At 36.5% G+C, this 20,024-nt stretch overlaps 1 protein-coding gene across 40 annotated transcripts in view; it reads right to left on the reverse strand.

The window, feature by feature from the left end:
* PTPRD (protein tyrosine phosphatase receptor type D) overlaps positions 1-20,024 on the reverse strand; it is a 2,474,579-nt gene that overhangs the window by 324,931 nt on the left and 2,129,624 nt on the right. For all 40 annotated transcript variants that reach the window (XM_060410987.1, XM_060410960.1, XM_060410965.1 and 37 more), the window contains 2 exons: positions 17,967-18,112; positions 14,382-14,523 (listed from right to left, as the gene is read on the reverse strand). In XM_060410987.1, coding sequence (XP_060266970.1) covers positions 14,382-14,523; positions 17,967-18,112 — 288 coding nt within the window. The remainder of the gene's footprint in view (positions 1-14,381; positions 14,524-17,966; positions 18,113-20,024) is intronic.

A 20,024-nucleotide genomic window follows, 5' to 3' on the forward strand; every position in this document is an offset into this window, starting at 1 on the left:
CCACGACCCTCTGTGGAGTACAGCAAAGGGATATGTTCCCAAAATAAGATATCAGAGCTCTGAAAAAGAGATTATCATGCCCCTAATTCCCTGATAAAGATTAAATAAAGACCAAATATATAAAGGCTTTGGTCCTTTCCAATTAACTCAGCAATTTTAGTAATGAACAACATTCAAAAAGAACAAACAAACCAGACCCTAGACTGTTCATTTTCATAGAAATATACTGTGTACAAAATACTGAATTGTGATCAAAGATTCTTTGAACAATTTTCTTAATAACGGAGAACTATGTTTTTGTTAGATTATCAGATTGAGGGTGAGGGGTACTGGTAATCTCCATGAGACAGAGGTTTGAAAGAGAAAGTCACAGGGTCATAAATACTAACCCAACTCAGTTCCAACATGACTAAAATGACTAGCACTGATCTTCTCTCTTCCTGGGGTTGCATCAGAAAAACATTTGGGAAGAACCCTTTTAGTGAGCTTTTGGGAGATTCCTAAGTCTTCCTTAGAGTAAACACTTTTATATCCATGTCATCCAATGCTTTAATGCATTCACAGCTCTTTTTATCCCCCTGATAAGAGAACTCAAGGTTGATGACAAAATCCCCCCTAAACTATCAACCCAGTGGTCCCGCTTGCTGCCATTAAGCAATTTTTTTCACACAGGCCCATTCTTGTACTTGGGATCCAAAACATCAATCCCTGTTACCCTCCATGTCACTTTATATCCAACTGTGCCCTTTGCAGCACAGTATCAGAGGGCAACACGAAGTAGAGAATACAGCATAGGATTTGTTCTCAGAGCACTTGGTAATCAACTCATTTAATAGTCATGAAATTTTGGTCAAGCAAATTCTAAACTCTGACGCCTGTGAACCTGTAGATCCTCCACAGCACAGATAGGTCTTCTCTTGGTAAGTAAGTCAAGTACTGAGTTGCCTTGTCTTTCAGGGTTGAGGATCCCTCAGGCTCATTCGTCAGTGCTCAGCCATATCTAACTCTGTGACCCCACAGACTGTAGCCTGTCAGGCTGCACTGTCCCTGAGGATTCTTCAGGCAAGAATGTTACAGTGGGTTGCCATGTCCTCCTCCAGGGGATCTTCCAGACCCAGGGATCAAATCCACGTCTCCTGCATCTCCTGCACTGGCAGGTGGATTCTTTACCACTGTGCCACATACGAAGCCCACAGAGGGCTCTACCCATCCCCCAAGCTGAGCTGCATGTTCGGTGATTCTTAACTGCACAGGAATTTTTCTCTTTCATTATTTTTATTACTTTGCTTTTCCAATTGTCTGTAAAACATGAACATGTAAATAGGTTCTGCAATGTCTGCCCAGAGAGAAAACAAATCTGCAGATCCTGTAAATATTCATTTTACAGAAAAACTCAAGGAAGCAGCCTCCACCATGCCAGTCCTCCTCCTAGTCTCTTCTTTGGGATACAAGGCAACATGTCAGTCACAGAGAGTCAGTTCAGAAATTCATTTGATGAATTTTGGTAATTAACAACTCTAAACTTTATAACTAAATTATATTAAAATAAAAATGATGAATCAGTCAGTGACTTGCAGAAAAGACTATTTTGCTTCAGGGATGGTATTGGTGTTGTTGTTCAGATAGAAAGAGAAACAAGAAAAAAACTGGTCTTTCAGAATGGAGGAATAAAACCATTACCAGATTAAGCACACCTAACAGAGACAGGGCAGAGAATCGTCTGTGACGTGTACAACCATTCTTAAGGAGATAGTAGTCTGTGCTCAGTCTATGAGTACACTAAAACAAAACAAAGATATTCTCCATAAAATTAGGGCCTCAGAATTATAAACACTGGACAAAGTTTTTTAAAGCCTGTTGATCAATGGAGGGTGAGTTGGAAAAGTCATTTGTCCCCCATCTGTTAGACTCACATCCTCAATTAAAATTCTTCATCAATTATATATCAAATATGACTCTCTATCTTAGTTTTATCTTAGTGGTAGATCTAGGTTCCGTAACATCTCAAACTTAGGATATTTTGGAGGTTTACTTTACAAAAACAAACACAAAAATACTACTTCTGTAAATTCAGGAAAAAACACACAATCATCTGCTCATCCTTCTAGGCCCTCCCATGGCTTTGGTAGGCACTATGGAAGTGAGGCACTTGGCAATGAAGCATCTTTGGCTCTAGGGTGAACCTATGTTCCTACCTCAAGTCCACATCAGATGCCTTCCCCTCCACCATTCCCATAGAGGTTTCCTGGCACCAGAACACAGTGATGGTTTGGCGAGGGCCTTTGACCAAAAAGTCATCCCTGGAAGACCCAAGAAAGAGGACCTCTAGGCTTAATAAACACTGTTTGCATGCAGTTGGCCAGGCTTGTTTAAAACATCTTATATCAACATTTTTCTTGTTTGTTTTTAAGCTAGCATAGTCATATTGTAAACATGCTGATAGGAAATTAAGTCAAGACTAGCCAAACCCTAGTCTTACTGGGCAACATTTAACGTCCTCCCTGGCTCTTTATAGCCAGTTTATGGTAAATTACCGCAAAGAATAATTTAAGTACGGGTGAACTCTTCCTTCTTGGCAATGATTAATCTATTAGATAAGCTGAGATGAGAGAACTCTATGTGCTGGTGAGTGGAAAAGTGTTAACTTTATTCATACATCTTCAACAAAGATTAATGGGATCCTCAGGAAGTCAGCTGTGGTATTTGTTGTCAGTTTATAACAGGCTTGGCAATACCTGGAAATTCATACCTACCATCATAAGATATAATGACATTCATAAAACTCAAGTGTAGAAGGTTCTAAAAGGTACAGGGCTCTAATCCAAGCTGTTAGGCCTTAGGAAGTAACATGTCTAAGAATGTTCCTACTTTGAAGTATACGCTAATGGATTTTCCTCATGGGTAAAAACACCTAAACTTCCATTTTCAATACATAAATATTATGAAAATAAATTTTGTTGAAGGAAGTTTTCTGAGGAAGATGATGTTTTAAGGTATTTTATTATCACATGTTAAAATTATTTCCTTTTTAGGCATTCTTTGTCATCTCAACATAGAGCAAAAAGCAGTCATATAAAAAGGTGCAGTAATAAAAACTCCTCTTACTATTATTAGTTGGGAGAGAAACAAATGTGAATATTACTTTCAAGCTAATTATTTAAGTATTTTTATTGTACCAATTTTCTCAAAACCCAAGCAAAGTATATCTGAAATCTTTCCACAAATAAAATTTTTCCTCAGAACAATTTTACTCATCAGGAAAAAAAGGCAAGTTTAATTTTTCTGTCAGTTGAGGCTTCATATGTCAAACACACTTTACGTTTCAAGACTTTACTGTCATAGTGATGGAATACTCAAGGAGACATTAGTTCTTATGCAAGTACTAACTTAGAAAGATATAAGCTGAATTACTGGGAGCACACCTCTAAAAATAGACTTCATCATCTCCAACTACAGTATATAACTGCCTTGTCATTTTAACCAAAATTACACTTTCTAGGCAAGCAGAGACTGTAGCTTTCTTGAAGGCAGGTGGTGATAATGTCTCTTCCACCTTTACATTTCCAACATTTGGCACAATCTCTGGCATACAGAGAACATATTATCAAATGAAGAAATTCATGAATTAATACAAATGGCTTCTCAGCAACTGTGTGCTTATCCTAAATGTGGAAGCAATATGTACTGTTGTTTCTGATTTAAAAAAAATAAAACCTTAAATGAAGTGGCTCTGAAAGAAAAAATATTCAGAAACACCTTTGTCAAACTTGTCATTTTGCTCACTCAATCAACAAATATTTACTGAAAACGTACAACATGTCAAACATTATGCTGGGTGCTCCACCTTGAGCAGAACAAAGTCCTACCCATATGATACTTCTAGTCTAAGGATGGAGAGAAAACTCTGTTTAGGATAAAAGAAAAGTTTCCTGCCATGTTCTCTTAAGTACACTCCCCAATCACTTATGTCAGGATAACACTCAAATTTTAAACACTAAATATTCTGTAAGATCTTACAGGAAAACCCAAATGAACCTTTTGGCCAGCCCAATATTTTGTGGAACCACAACAGCGAATTGGTGGCGTGTGCATCTAGACCAAAGCAGCACAACTCAGTGACTACAAAGTGTGTGTTTTTCTAGCCTTACAGAGATGGTTTTGCCCATGCCAGAAAATTCTACTTTACTAATAGGGTAGTGCAGGCAATGGCACCCCACTCCAGTACTCTTGCCTGGAAAATCCCATGGACGGAGGAGCCTGGTGGGCTGCAGTCCATGAGGTCGCTAAGAGTCAGACATGACTGAGTGACTTCACTTTCACTTTTCACTTTCATGTGTTGGAGAAGGAAACGGCAACCCACTCCAGCAGTGTTCTTGCCTGGAGAATCTCAGGGACGGGGGAACCTGGTGGGCTGCCGTCTATGGGGTCGCACAGAGTCGGACACGACTGAAGCGACTTAGCAGCAGCAGCAGCTCTTTAATTATTGATGCCTGTAGCATTACTAGTAGAAATCATTGGTGAGACAAATCATATCCTCCACAAATACTTACGTTAACTGAATACCTGGCACTTTGCTAAAAGCTTTATGCGGATCATCTCCTAGAATTACCTTCTCAAGTTTAGGCACTAGGTCTTATTATCTCTACTTGACAAACAAAGAAGCTGAAGTTTAAGAGAAATGTGAGCAAAACTACAGGGCAAATAGTGGAATCAGGGTCTGAACTCAGAAGTCTGTTGGTAGAACCTGCTGTAACCACACCTTTTATCACTTCTTACAAAAAAGGTATTAGCAAAAAACATTAGAAGGGAAAAAATTATTTTCTATTACCTCTTTAAATGTTGAAACGATGTATGATTTTCTTGCTTCTAAAATGAATAACTAATGATGCTTCCTTTTCATAGATGTTTAAGAAATTAATAATTTTAGTCTATTCTGTGACCTGCCATAATCCAGATGTAACGGAACAGAAGTTTGACCTAGGTAGTCCAAGCAATTGACTGCTGGATCCCAACATTCAAGAATTCTCAAGACTACGAGGATGTGTGTTAACACAAAATTAAGCACAAATATATGAGGGGGAAAAAAAAGTTCAAATTCTTAGGTGTTGCATATTAGAGAGCACTGTACCAATACACTTCAATTGTTCCAAATAACTTGGTAATGCATATATATTTTTCAGTCTTATAGTAGCTTATTTCCATGTGGAAAGCTGATATTCAGGACTTCGGGTTAAGCAATGTTTTATAAGGTACCAAAAACCTCATTTCCAGAATTGTTGACCCTATCCTCTCTGCCATCATCATAGCCAGGGACTGTTCTAGATGCTGAGGATTCAGCAGTGGTAAGAGGGCCAAAGCAAAGAGTTCAGCTTCAAAGGGATAACAGAGAAGGGAGCATTTTTTTGTATCTGAGTCACTGTGCCACATGTTCTACTCATGTGATTAATTTCTAAAAATAACCCTTGAAAGTAGTTAGGATCATCCTCCACTCTACAGATGAGGAGCTTAAAGTTTAGCCATAAGCAATACATCTAAACCCATACAGTCAGAAACAGTGGACTACTGATACGAACCCATGTCTCTCTAGCCTGTGAAGAGCATTCTCTTTCCATTGCGGATCCCTCTCTTTCACTCTTTCTGTTTGTAGTGTTTATTCCATTTGTCTTGGTTTTCTGGTTCTCAATTACACTCGCCATCTTATAATGACTAACGAAATGATGATCACTTTTGTCCATTATATGTCAAGTGAGATTAATTCCTGCCCAAATTAATTCCTGTCTCTTACTATATTGCATGTATTTATATAACCATATTTATATATCCTTCTTTATAGTATACCTTCATCCCACAAATATTTGTTGAATGCCCAGTAAATACTAGGAACATTTCTAGGCCAGAGAAAAATATAATGGAGCTACAATGCAAAGGGAAGAGGGGCACATGAAAGGAAAGTTTCAAGAAATAAAGAATATAATTTCATATAGTGCAAAGTGCTACAAAGCAAATAGGTCAGACACACACCACATTATATACCATGTACAATATATATATGTAAGTGTGTGTGTGTGTGTGTATATATATATATATATTTCCCAAGCAGAGTCTTTAGTTTAACTATACAAGGTATAAGTATTGATAAATAATAATCATATACTGAAAGCTATCAAGTTTTTATGAGCTAATACTTTTCTACCATATTTAATATTCTAGTTGTCTGATAAATGATCCATCTGTGGTTGCCCATGGAATTAAACAAATATACAAAAAGAAGTATTAATATAAACTTAGAAGTATAGAAAATATCTGAAAACTATATTACTGATTTTGCTAGTCTCATTCATGATGCAATTTCACTCTTTTAAACTCTTTTGGTGTTACATGGTGAAAAATGTAGGATCTCTTCTAGAAAAACCCAAACTGAGATCAAATTTTATTACCTGAACACACACATATCATCAGGCATGTGAGAAAAAAAAATTAATATGCAATAATGTGGTCAAAATCTATTAGTTTAAAATCATCCACTGTGTAAAAACAATATGTGTATTTAATACAACTATAAACATTAAAAATCAAGAATAAATGTTAAAGTTACAAAAATAAAAGTGTGGAAGATTTTGAGATATAAATTAAAACACAAGGTCATTTAGAAAAATCACAGATAAGACAGTCTTTAAATTTTCTTACTATCTTTAATAAAATATATTAAGAACACTTGAATGTATGTCATCATATTTGTGTTTAATGTGGCATTAATTCACAAGTCATTGTTTTTTTTAATAAGATAAAATAAGCTACTTGCTGTTCTAAGGAGATACATAATTAGGATTTTGATAATTAAATCCTAGATGAGGCATTTGGTATATCTATGCCCTAAATCCCAATAAATTATGCATGCACAACTCTGAAAACTACATCTTAATTAGTAGCTTAAAATAAAACTAATTTTAAAAACCAGAAAATTGAATTTTTAAAAATTGTTCAAATTTTATCAGTGAAAGACAACCAAATATTCAGATTAAAGTACTGATTTAAACATCAATTGTGTATAAAGGAACATGAAATGTTTGGTATGCTACTTTAAGTATTTTAGTAAACCTCTGTAAATTTCAACCCATGTAGATATGATCTTATATTAACTTAGTCACATGATTTCTCACTTTTGTAGCTTAATCTCTTTGGCCAATGAAGTATGTCCCAGTCTCATTTTCTTCTACTTCTACACTACTTTGAGCTACTATTGTTTATACTGACCTGTGATGGTTAATTTCATGTATCAACTTGACTGGGCTACAAGGTGCCCAGACATTTTGTTAAACCTTATTTTGGGTGTTGCCATATGAGTGTTTTGCGATAAGATTAACATTTAAATCAAAAGACCCAGTAAAGCAGATTGGCTTCCCTAGTGTGAGTGGACCTCATCCAATCAGTTGAATGTCTGAACAGAACAAGAAGAATGACCCTCTCCCACATTAGAGAATTCCTCCTACCTAACAACCTTCAAAGTGGGATCCTGGCATATTCCTGCCTTCAGTCTCAAGTGGGAAACATCAGCTCTTCCTAGGTGGCAAGCCTGTTGGCATTCAAACTATAACATCAGCTTTCCTGGACCTCCAGCTTGTTGACTCAACCTGCAGACCTTAGGAGTCGTCAACCTCTGTAATGTTGTTTAGTCGCTCAGTTGTATCCGACTCTGTGAGACCCTCTGGACTGTACCCAGCCAGGCTCCTCTGTGGGATTCTTCAGGCAAGAATACTGAAGTGGGTTAGCATTTCCTTCTCTAGCCTCCTTAATAGTATGAGCCAATGCAATATAATAAATCTCTTTACATATATAAACAAAATAAGTATAAATATGCATACACTTAACATTGGTTCTGTTACTCTGGAGAACCCTAATATACCACCCACAACCACCATCAAATATTTAGCAATTTCTTATGTATGCAAGCATGCTCACGAAACTTTATCCCTAAAAGCCTCTCATACTAGCTTTGCCTGATAAAATCCTACATAGGTTTCAAGCCCCAACTCAGAGACCTCCTCCCTATAATACATCATCAAAGTGGAATTTCCCCACTTCACACATCCAGAGAATGTTTAGCACTATTTGCATTCATATCTGCTTGTCTGTGACTGGTAAGCTGGAAGAACACAGTTCTTCTTGGACAATGTGAATTGTCTTCTTATATCTCAAAAGGGGATATCTGAAGGGCTGGAAAACACTGTCACAACATAATAAAGCAGGGATTATTTCTGACTGGGTAAAAGCCAAAGGAAATCTTAGCTGTCTGAAAAAAATCATTTCAAACTTTCAAACTTTCCAGACATTGATTTATTCCATCAAACGTAAGTGATTCTCTTTGGTTCACCAAACTCCCTTCCAACTTGACATTTCCACATCTCCATCAACCAACCAATCAACAGTAAATGTTCATATGATGCAATATTCATTTTTAAATTATCTTAAATGATATAATATAAAGCCAAAAGTATAAACGTGCTCTCACATAAATGCAACAACTCACAAGTGTATCCATTCTCTCTCTTTCCCCAACAGGGAAAAACAAATGATAATGATTAAAATAAAGCAATAGGCATCTCCAATAGGAAGATCCATAAAAGACTGATCACAAGGAAACATGAGTGTCTTCATCTTCAGCTCACACACGCACTTTCTCCAGGATACTATCAGGTTTAGTGTCTCTCGGTCCTAGAATCTCCACGGAACCGTGCACGTGGGCTCCTGCCCTCCTCAACATGGATACATACTGATACATAGAGAACAATTTACTCCTGAAAGTCAAAAGTTTATGTTTACTTATATGGTTCTGCACCTCTTTTCAGCCAGGAAATGCAGTAGTCAGGAAGGCTTTATAACGTTGTATCAACTTATTCCAAGTACAAGACTATTTTATAAACCTTTCCAAATAATCTTCACTTGGAACCATAATTGTCAGCACGTTTGTTCTGGCCATCCTTCCTTTAGCTTCAGTCTTTCATAAAAATCTTTTTGTGTGACAGTCAAGCAGCTGTGCTTTGTTCTTTAACGTTCCTAGCCTGGATCCCCAACCGAGACCACTTTATAACATAAACGGCAAAGTACCATTTTCACAGCGGGGACAACTGTGTTCATCTTCAAAAAGAGGCATTAATAAAATGAAACTGTAATGAACATGCTAATTCTGATCACAGGGTAGTATAACAATGGCAGAGAGAGTTGACTGCCTTCTCCCTGAAAGATGGTAAAGCTGTTTTTTTTTTAAACTGCTATAATGGCTTACATTTTTTGAAACAGACATATTATGCAAACATTTCTCTCCATTTCCCAATGAAATGCCTTTTCTGTCTCACCCAAATGCTAGCTGTGTGTTTTACGATATTAGTAACAGTCGCCTTCAGGCAGCATATTTTTGTCATCTTGCAAGAACTGACTTACTGAAAAAGGGATGTCACTGAAACATAGAAAGCCAGAGAGCAGAGATCTGAGAGATCACCAGTTCAACGCCTTCCCCATGCACATGACATCAAGATAAATAAATAAGCACAAGTACAGGAAGGTTAATAAGTTTGCTCAAGATGTCACAGAAATTCGGGGACTAGCCGGAGTTGGGCCTCAAATTATTTGGGACCTGAACTTGGGGACTTCGGGTATTATCTTATGCCTTGATGGTGATCATTCATAAACTATGATGCACTAATGCGGAGTAGATCCTCAAATATAAGTGTCAATTCCTAAAATATGTAAAACTAAACAACTCAATTGTCTCATATTCTGTCAGCTAACTTTTTGTAGACAATAATTTTACTTAGTGTGTGATCTCGGAATAAGCTAGTAGTAACAATCTTGTATATCACGCCCTGTTTTGTTGTGGGGCTTCCCAGGTGGTGCAGGGGTGAAGAATCCACCTGCCAATGCAGGAGAAGCAAGAGACTCAGGTTCGATCCTTGGGTTGGGAAGATACCCTGGAGTGGGAAATGGCAACCCACTCCAGTATTCTTGCCTGGGAAACCCCATGGGCAGAGAAGCCTGGCAGGTCACAGACCAGGGGGTTGCAGAGCTGGGCATGACTGAGCTCTTTGGTTATGGTAGTGTTGGTGGGGGTTTGAGGAGCAGTACTATTTCAAAATGGGCAAGTCTCAGAAAGTAATCCACTAAATTCAGAAAAATGACACAGAACATGAAGTTTTGGATGACAAAATGTCCATTTTCTGATTACTACATTTAAAAAAATCTAAATTACCAACATGATATTTAGTCACAGACAGTTGACTAAATTTTTCTAGAACTTTCTCTTAGAGAAGGGGAGCTATGTGAGTAAGAAAAAAAAGGATTCTTGATGTCTTTCCACTTGCCTAACACAGGCATATGATCCTGGATTTTTACAGGAAAGAAAAGTCTACAGATGGTAATAACTCATTTTCCCCGACCAGTGGGTGATAAGATGTTTCTGAAAGAACATTTTCATTTCTGGATATCATTACTCAAATTTTCAGGCTTTCCCCTTGATATCTTTGGTCAGGAAGAAATGGTGACCCGTGAACCAAAGATTCAGAAAGAACCAATTCCATCTGGATGATAATCACTCTTCTTAAAACACCTTCTCTGGTCCTATACTTTGCCCTTCACTGGAAGTCTAATATCAAATCCAAAGTCCTCAGTAAAATCCCACATTAGGCAAGGCTCAGCCCTTAATAACCTCTCAGTGAGATGTGAGGCCTCCACTTAAAGTTCTGCATAGGATAGAAACATGTATGACAGCTATGCTCAGCCCCCTGAAGTGCTATAGAACTAGGGAGATGGTATTTGCCTATGTATCCACAGGCAAGGCAACCAAAATAAATCAATAAACAACCTGGAGTCTATAAATACCACATTCAATACTTCTTCTATGAACTGCAGTCTACTCATATAAATGGTAGTTGCTCAAACATCTCATTCCAGGGGGGCATGTTCTGCCCGAGTTTGAAGTTATCCTTCCTTATGAAAACAGTTTTTCAGCATGAGGGTAATCTGAAATGAGCTACACAGGGCAAGTTTTCCCTGAAATACTCCCTTCGATACACATGAGCAGTCAGAGTATTATTTCAGTGTCTTCTGCATTAGTCGCACAGGTCAGATGACTAAATCTCCAATTAATCAGGTCCTCTAGTGGCCTGTGTGAAATAAATTAGTGTTTTCCATCCAGTCCACTTAGACAAAACCCATCACGACAGCTGGCACATTTTTGGCACTATCAGCAAAGTGGGTAAAAAGTAAATGACCCATGTGGACAAAATGGGCATAAGACAAGGGGCAAGGGATAAAAAGTGCAAAGCAGTTTCCACCCACTGCCCAGCAGAGAGCTTGGGTATCTGCCAATGTGATTTTCAAGGGAAAGTGAACTTAAAATGGGCATAGTGCCCATCAACTATAGGGTAAAACTCCTCATGTTCATCTAGTTAACTGTTTACAACATTCATAGTCTAGAAATGCAGTTTACCAACTGGAATATTTTTAAAGACTATTACTAATAAGATTACCAATAGTTATTTAGAAATTTTAAACAAAGAGGCAACTCTAAGAAACAAAGGTACTTCCCAAGCCCACTTATTTCATCCTGTAAGGATACATGAAAATATTCTATTTTAAGGTTATGTTTAGACTACTTTTTCATTATCCAAAATATCTTTGAGTTTTTCTCATGAAACATTTCCAAATTGCTAAAAATAATCTTTAAAAAATAAGGTTTAAGTACTTTACTAGAGTCATAAATTTTCATACAAATGTACTTATATATGACAGACATTCACATAGAAAGCTAAGATCAAATTAACATCTCAAATGTATTTGCTTTACGGGAAGCTAGCTGGATAAAAGCAGATGAGATGGGAGGACCCCAATCAGCTGGAGGGAAGGACAATATAAATCCACGTGCAGGTCTATGTCAAGTGATAGTTTCCTCCAATTTCTTATTAATGTCTTCATCAAACACATAAAGATTAAGTCAAACCAAACAACTGTCATTGCTTCCTCTTAAGGGGTTTGTTCAGGAAACTCAGAAGGTGAAAACATCCAAAAAAGTTTCTAATAAAATTTACTTGATTGCATCTTCATAATACATTTTCTACATGATAGCACTAGTTATAAACCACGTGAGTAAGAGAAGATTAAAATTTTTAAAGACCAAGAAATCAATCTGGTTTTGCTTCCCGTATGAATATTCCTCCCAAATTACTCAACAGTCTTCGGACCTTTCATCTAAGTTTATGTGAACATACGCAAGTATGTGCACTTATGCATATTAGTACATATCATAGTACATATAAACATAGTCTTCAAGATTCCGTTCAACTCCAAAATCTAGCTTCTCCTAACTGCTCTCTTTCCCCTCATGTCTTATTTTACCTAACAGATTTTACTCTTTTCTTTACCCTTACAAATATTCAAAACTCATTTCTTTTAGAACCCATTCATAGAGTTCAATTATCTACACTTCACAGACTATAACTTCTACTCTCAACAACTGGGCTTCCTGGCTCTCGTGTGTTGAAACTGGCATTCATGTTTTATTAGAATGAATACCAATGAGCCCGTCTGTGAATAAATAACCTTATCTGGGGTTGTATGTCCTGGACTGTGGAGGCGTCTTTAACTGGGTGGATCCTTACATGGCTGCATGCTCCACACTCCATGGGATTCACTGTTTCTAACCAGCTTTTTCATTAGCTTCTGAGTTCTAAGTATTGTACTACAGAAATAGTGCTAGAATTCTTATCTTACACAGAAAGCTGATCCAGCTCTTCTTCCCACCGTCCTATTTAATATAGAGCTGTGTCAAACTGGAGAGTTAAATCACCAGCCCTGTATCATATAGTCCATTTCGCTATTATCTTGGTTTGTAAGATTACAAACTGTCTTTTATTTGGAGGTTCTCTCTTTGTTTTCAGTACCTGGAAATACCTTTCTTGTTTATAAGCCTAACCATGCATTTAATTTTATTTTCAAACTTTTTTTTAATTTATTTTTCTATATTTTACTTTACAATACTGTATTGGTTTTGCCATACATTGACATGAATCTGCTCTGTGTGTTTATAGAGGGACAGAGAACATTCTATATTGAACACAGCTTATCATAATGACAAGAAATGTACCTCACACCTGACTTGCTTGTTTTTAAGTAGCATTCTGTTATACAAAGTTCAAAGATCTTTATCTACTTGACCAATATTTCCCCTAAGACTTAGTAAGATGTTCCTATTACTTAAAACACATTTTAGGATGTATACATAAATCTTCTTTTCTAGGCTTCTCAGATTGATTAATTCTGGTACTAAGTAGATCTTAAAAGAAATGTTTTTGGTTTTATTAAACATACAAAGAAGATATATCTCTCAAAGCTGGGTGAGACAGAATGGAGGAGAAATGTTCTTAATCTATATATGTTTCTCTAAGATTATTTAATTATGGTCTCTTCTCTCTAATTCTCATCTGAAGGCTATTCTCCTAAATTGTGGAGTCACGCAAAGTGAATTTCAAAGCAATACAAAGGAAACAAATGAACAAATGCAGGTTTGTATGAGAAAGGAAGAAACAAAGGCACAGTAGAGTTCATCTAGAAATATCAACTATGGCTGAAGTCCAATTAGGCTATGTCCTTATCTCTACTCAGAAGACCAAATTATATGTGTTTTATACAACAGAATATTATTCATCACTAGTCTTTCTTCTTTTCCACTGTCATTCTAAAGGAAGTCTTGAAAGCAGACACACTGAACTAAAGAGCTGGCAAATCATCCCATGCTTTGGACAAACTGCATAAGCCACATAGACGGAAACACAGAAGGTATATACACTGTTTCCAATCCCTTTGCACCAACAGATATTAGTTCAAGAAATATAAAATCAGGAAGAAAACTAGTTTTTTGACATAAGAAAGGTATATTTGTCATTCATGATTCTTCTCATTAATATCAATCATCTTTAGGTAGAAGATATCCCTTTAATTTTATAAGCATCAATGTCAGTTTTCATAATTTGCAAAAGTAGTTGCTGACCAATATATGAAAAATCCACACAGGAGTGAAGTTAACAGGCAAAAGAGTAACATAACCTGCTTGCTTTCGAGATTCTTTACCAAAAATCAAAATGGTATCTGACATTTGAAATCAGTACTTCTCTTTTTTTTTTCTCCTCTCCCTGACTAGCAGCTTTTAAGTCTTATGAGAGAAAGAGCCCACTATCTATTTAAAGTTTGACCCTAACAAGTATTTGACTTCCATACATTTTCCAATTAAGTGACATGACAATGCTAGTCTTTTCAATGATCCTATGAAAGAATACTTGGGGTTCAGAATTTCAACAGTGACACAAGCAGCAGCTTTGTACTTTAATACTTACCACGTAAAACTGTGAGTCTGGTGGACACACTGATTTCTCCCACGTTATTCGAGGCCACACATTCATAAATGGCCTCATCACGTGGAGTCCGTAAGGGCTGTATTCTGAGAACTGATCCAGATCCATCGTCAAACTCTATTACCTATTAGAGGAAACAATAGCTGTCACAGGTGTTGTTACTATCATCTGCGTCTCAGTTAAACCTCCTAATGCAGCGGTGGACCAGCCATTAGGCTCACAGTAAACTCGGAAGCATTTTGTGACATTTTGATACAGTGATGAAACAGAATAACTGGTCTAATGTAATGAGTCCTATACTGAACAATGGAAAGACATGAAACTACATATGCAAAAAATGTAGATTTCTTGTCACTACAAAAATCCATCCAGGGTTTACTCATGAAAATACGCCAGTATGTGTATCTAGGGCATTGTGATCCTGGCATTAATTTTGCAAGAAACGTGCTGCTGTGATGGGTAAACTTCTTAAATTATTCTATCTTTGATAGTACAAATGCACATGTGGACCCATTCAGTAACTGAAACGTAAGGTGAAGAGATAATGCATGCCACCACTGATAGCTATTCTGCTTTAAAATGTCTCATCCTAAACAGTATAGATGAGCGAACCATGAAGAGAAACTGCATAAATCTAGTACTTAGGCAGCCAATGAGATGTCTTTCACAGCCCAAGAGACTGATGGCATGCATTAACATTGCAATAAATCATTCCAGTATTTGTTCTAGCTTAGCATTTTCTGCATTTTTAGGGCATTTTGCTGTAAAATGGAGGCTTGCTTCAGCAGGCAGAAAATTAATGTTCTAAACAGTAAGCCTGAATTCACTATCATTATGGACTGTACTCTGAAACAGTTAAGTAATCTTAGGTATTCGTCACCAAATTCAAGTAGTACTTTTTAAAAATGATGATGACATTGATATTGAGGATATGATGATGATATTGATAATGATATGATAATATGAAGATACTGATAAATATGTACACAAAACTGTAGTCCTATACTTTAACTATGATGGGTTTTTTTTTTTAATCTGTTCACTGAGATTCTGGATTTTTTTTTTCCATTTCCCTATGAATAATACATCCATGTGCTTAAAAAACTGTGAATAAAGAATGCCTTGTAAATATATTTACAAGATGCTCAATCCCAGATTTTGTGTATAAGTGTCAACATATGGGGGAAAAGGGATTGAAAGTTTTAAAAATATATCCATTTCAAGTCCTTTTCACATTCCATTTATGTTCTAAATTCACAGAGATAGCCAAATGTCCCACTTCTCAAAGTACCAGAATTTAGTTTCAACTCTATTAAAAATATCACACATTTTAGAAGGAATCTACTATGCATCTTGGGAGAATAAAGTTTTAAAGTTACTTTGATACTGAATTTTTTGTCAAATATGCCATAATTTAATATATACGTGTGTGTGTGTGTGTGCGCGCGCGCACGGGCGTGTGTGTGTAGTGAGAGAATTCCCGTGGCTTAATGTAGAGAAGGGTTTAAACATTTTTAATACTAATTTTGATTTTGATTTTTTTGGTCTTATTGAGAAATATCTGACATACATCACTGCATAAGGTTTAAGGTGTACAGAATGAAAGTTTGATTTACATATATGGTGATATGATTACTACAATAAGTTTAGTTAACATCCATCATCTCATATAGATATAAGAAAATAATTTTTTTTCTTGTGATGAGAACTCAGTATCTAATCTCTTAATAACTTTTGATTCATTGTTACCTGTCATTGTATAATTATATTTCAGAACTATTTCCTAGGCTTAGGCCTGAACAGTTCAACAAACGAACTGTATACCCCATATTAGCACCCCATTAGGTGCTAATGTTGTAATTTCCAATTTGAAAATCCTATTTAACACCTGGTATTGATTATAGCATCTCTAGGCCAGATGCTATACTTGCCAGTGGAGACAGAAGGCGTAACAAAATCAACCGCACTCACACGGGCTTTAGAAACCAGTGAAACCAAAAAAGACAATATACTGTTACAGACACTAAAAATTCACAGCCCAAGACTAGATATTATTTGACATATCTGCTTTGTGTTAAAACGATTAATTTTTTCTGGATCTGTTTATATGATGCTCATTAGGACTTATGTACTGAGCAGATTCCGTGCATTGAAATGTTTACTATTATAATTTAATCTTTGTTAAAAGAGTTTGTCAAGAAGTCATGATTACAAGCAAGCCTGATGTCAAAATTCTCTTTGACAAAAAAGTTCAATTTAATTTAAACTAAAAAGTCTGTGTACCAGGGGTTACATACATACACATCTCTTTCTATATGATGTAGGAAATGTTTCTTAAAGATTAAGATATTCTTTTATGTTTAAATCATTACAAATATTGATCTTCAAACACAATTTTAAATTATCATTTATAAATTACAGTCCAGATTTCAATTTTACCAGTGTAATTAATTAGGCTCTTTATGCATTTGGTCCATTTATTTCTCTGTGAGAACTGCTGAAAAATAAGTAAAATCTCAATGTTCTGAGTTTTGTAGCTGCTATATTTCTTTTAACTGGGAATAACTTTAATTTGCCAAAATGTAAATTAGGCTATGAAGTAGACCAGAAACTCATGTAGGAGGAACAGAATGTTATATTAAGTATTAGCTGGAGGTTCCAGTACCCTATAAGAACCAGTCTATAAATTACAGGCATGATGTTGTATGCTTCTTCTAATTCTCTTCTGCGCAGCTTATCACCTATTTTACATCTCCAGAATGAGTTAATTTATATATCATAAGGCTTCTTCAAAACACCCTGCAGAAACAATATCTGATGTATGTTTTACCATCTTCAGTGCACTGAGCTTTCTTGAGTAATGCAACTGATTTCTTCAACAGGTTTATCAACTATCAACCTGTTTGAGTATGTTTCTTCCAGAGCAGTTCTTTACACAAACGCACTGGAGCAAAAGTTCTCATTCTAGTCCATGCTACTTTTAAAACACAGGTGTGAAGTATAGTGGTTAACTAAACTTGCTGCCCAGTATCCATTCTCCTTCTAGACTACAGGAACTTGAATTCCCTTTAGGAAAACACTGCTCCTTCATTTCAAACCACAGGGTTGAATGGAACTGAGTTCATTCCCAGTAACTCAGGTATATTCTGATTAACTTAGTCAGCCTGTACCATCCAGCTGTTCACAAAGATTGGTTCTGGAATGAACACGTAACTCAGAAAGATCCAATAGCAGAGGAAGTTCTCACTCATCCTCTAGTCTTAGATGTGGGAGGATGGGAGACTGCATCTTGCCGACTTAAGGGGAAGCAGTCTGAAAATGAGGTTACAGATGGATGTTAACGACACTATTTGAGCCCTGATACAAGGAGGATAACAGTCTTATGAACCATCAAATTCTCTTTTTAAAAAAGTCAGAGCCACTTAGAGTGAACTTTTCCATCCCAAACAACATAAAGAATGACACGTCTCAGTGATCATCTGTATCAGAGTAAAACAAGTAACATACAGACCAAAATTCCAACAGATACCTTCTTCCCCCAGAGAAACAGAACAATGGACCTAATACCTCAAATCTCTGATTGCTGACTTTCTTTCCTTTTTTGTTCCAGACAATTTTAGGTCTTGGGTCTCCAGTAGCTTGGCAAATGAAGGAGGCGACTCCGCCAGAGACCCCTGTCTGGTCAACGGGAGTTCGCGTAAATCTTGGAGGTGCTAAAATAAAAAAGAAATAGACATCATAATTAGATGGAAAATTGAAACACAGATTATTATCTCACCGCACTGCTCTCTCCACAGCCCTCAACCCTATTTCAGTCAATACAGATATAATACACACATAAATATACTGGGATGAAAAAATTAGGAAAGCACCTTTTAATTTGAGGGTAGATAAAAGGGGAAGGAGGTAACTTTCTGGTCAAGTTATCTGTTAGCACTTTTAATGCTGAAACCCATATTAAGGCAGAGATCCAATAACATTTGAAAAGCAACATCGCACATTAATTTTTATTACCAGTATTAAAAAAATCCAATTTGTCCTCTGTAACAAAATGAGCTCATCAATCAAAGTGAGTAAAATTTTAGCTCTTTGCTTTGATGCTGCTATCAGGACGCTGCCAGAAAGCAGCAATGCCACTGCTGAGCTATTAAAATAAGTGACATTTAAGAGAAATTCTAGGAAATTTTAAAGAGACTGGAAATACAGCCCTGAGTTAGAAGGTTTAGCAAGAAACAGAAATAGAAGAAAATGGTACAGCGACTCTAACCCAGATATTGCATGCTGTCTTACTTGAAACTTAACTCCACAATTTGCATAAAAAGATGAGTCAAGAAGTCTCCAAAGTCATAGCAAGGAAAATAATTTCTGTAAAGAAAAATGTACACTTCAAGACTTTAGGACAAAAGGCTAAAAGTGGGAGGTTTTTGAAATGCCCTCCATCTCCTTTAAATGTTCCTAATATTTACTTTCCTTCTTAAAATCTGCTTGTTATCCATCTTATATTTCCAGGTTTAGAAATTCATTAAATGAGAATTATATAAAATGTAGATAAATGCTCATGGACAAAATATTCACCATATCTCTTATTTACAAAGATTATAAATACACACATGTCAATTTGGGTATTTATAGGAATCCATAGTGAGATCAGCTAAGGCATAATCATCAAATAGTAAACATTATATTTATAAACATATGCCGTGAGAAATACTTATGATTCGATGGTAAGCCAGAAAAGCACCACACAAAATTATACATGAGGGATAGCAGGTGAAGAAAAACGTACCCCAAAAGAGACAGCACAAAATATGCTAAAATATTAACAATGGTGGGTGGGGAGAAGGTGTTCTAATTATTTTTCCTCCTCTTCATATTTTTCTTGCATCCTTGGGTTTTTACAATTATGTTATAGTTGGACATTTTTTTTAACTCAAAAACATTTAACCTCACTATTTTATTTTCTATTTTCTTATCCCTACGATCAAAGAAAAGAAGAATTTTCTCTTCTCTCTTGCCGTAGTTCACCTGTATATGTCATTGAGATAAGGTTTTCAGTAACCATAGCTAATGCTTATTTTGAAAACTCTCCTTAGATTTTAAGAAAGAAGAAAAGAGCAAAGTTCATCACTATTTGCTCATCACCACTATTTTCTCTGCCTTGTTTTCGTGTTTCCCATGTGATGCTCCTGCTGGCCCAACGATGAGTGTCCTGACCCTCATCTCGGTTTTCCTGAGTCAGGGAAGCCAGACTGCCCTCTCAGCTCCACTGGGCTACAGTTCACAGAGTCAGACACAACTGAAGTAACCTAGCACGCACACACACACACGCACACGTGCATCATTTTAAGATGCAAAACCTTCCTCTTTCTTAACTATAAGAATATGAAGTGTGAAATAATTTTGCAGAGATGCCTTTCGGGTTTAAGGTATTAACTTCCACAATGAGGCACAGAATGGAGAAGTGAGGGGAGTAGTGTATTTGCAATGCTGATAAAGGAACATGAATCCTCACTTCATCAGCAAATTCAACTTGATAGTAGCCCTGGTGAAACCCAGGCCCCCATTTGTTCAGAAACCCTAGGAATGAAAGCGAACTCTGACAATGCTGCTAGATATCACATCCAG

This window comes from Ovis aries, chromosome 2 (genome assembly GCF_016772045.2).
Source record: "Ovis aries strain OAR_USU_Benz2616 breed Rambouillet chromosome 2, ARS-UI_Ramb_v3.0, whole genome shotgun sequence".
NCBI classification, from domain to species: Eukaryota; Metazoa; Chordata; class Mammalia; order Artiodactyla; family Bovidae; genus Ovis; species Ovis aries.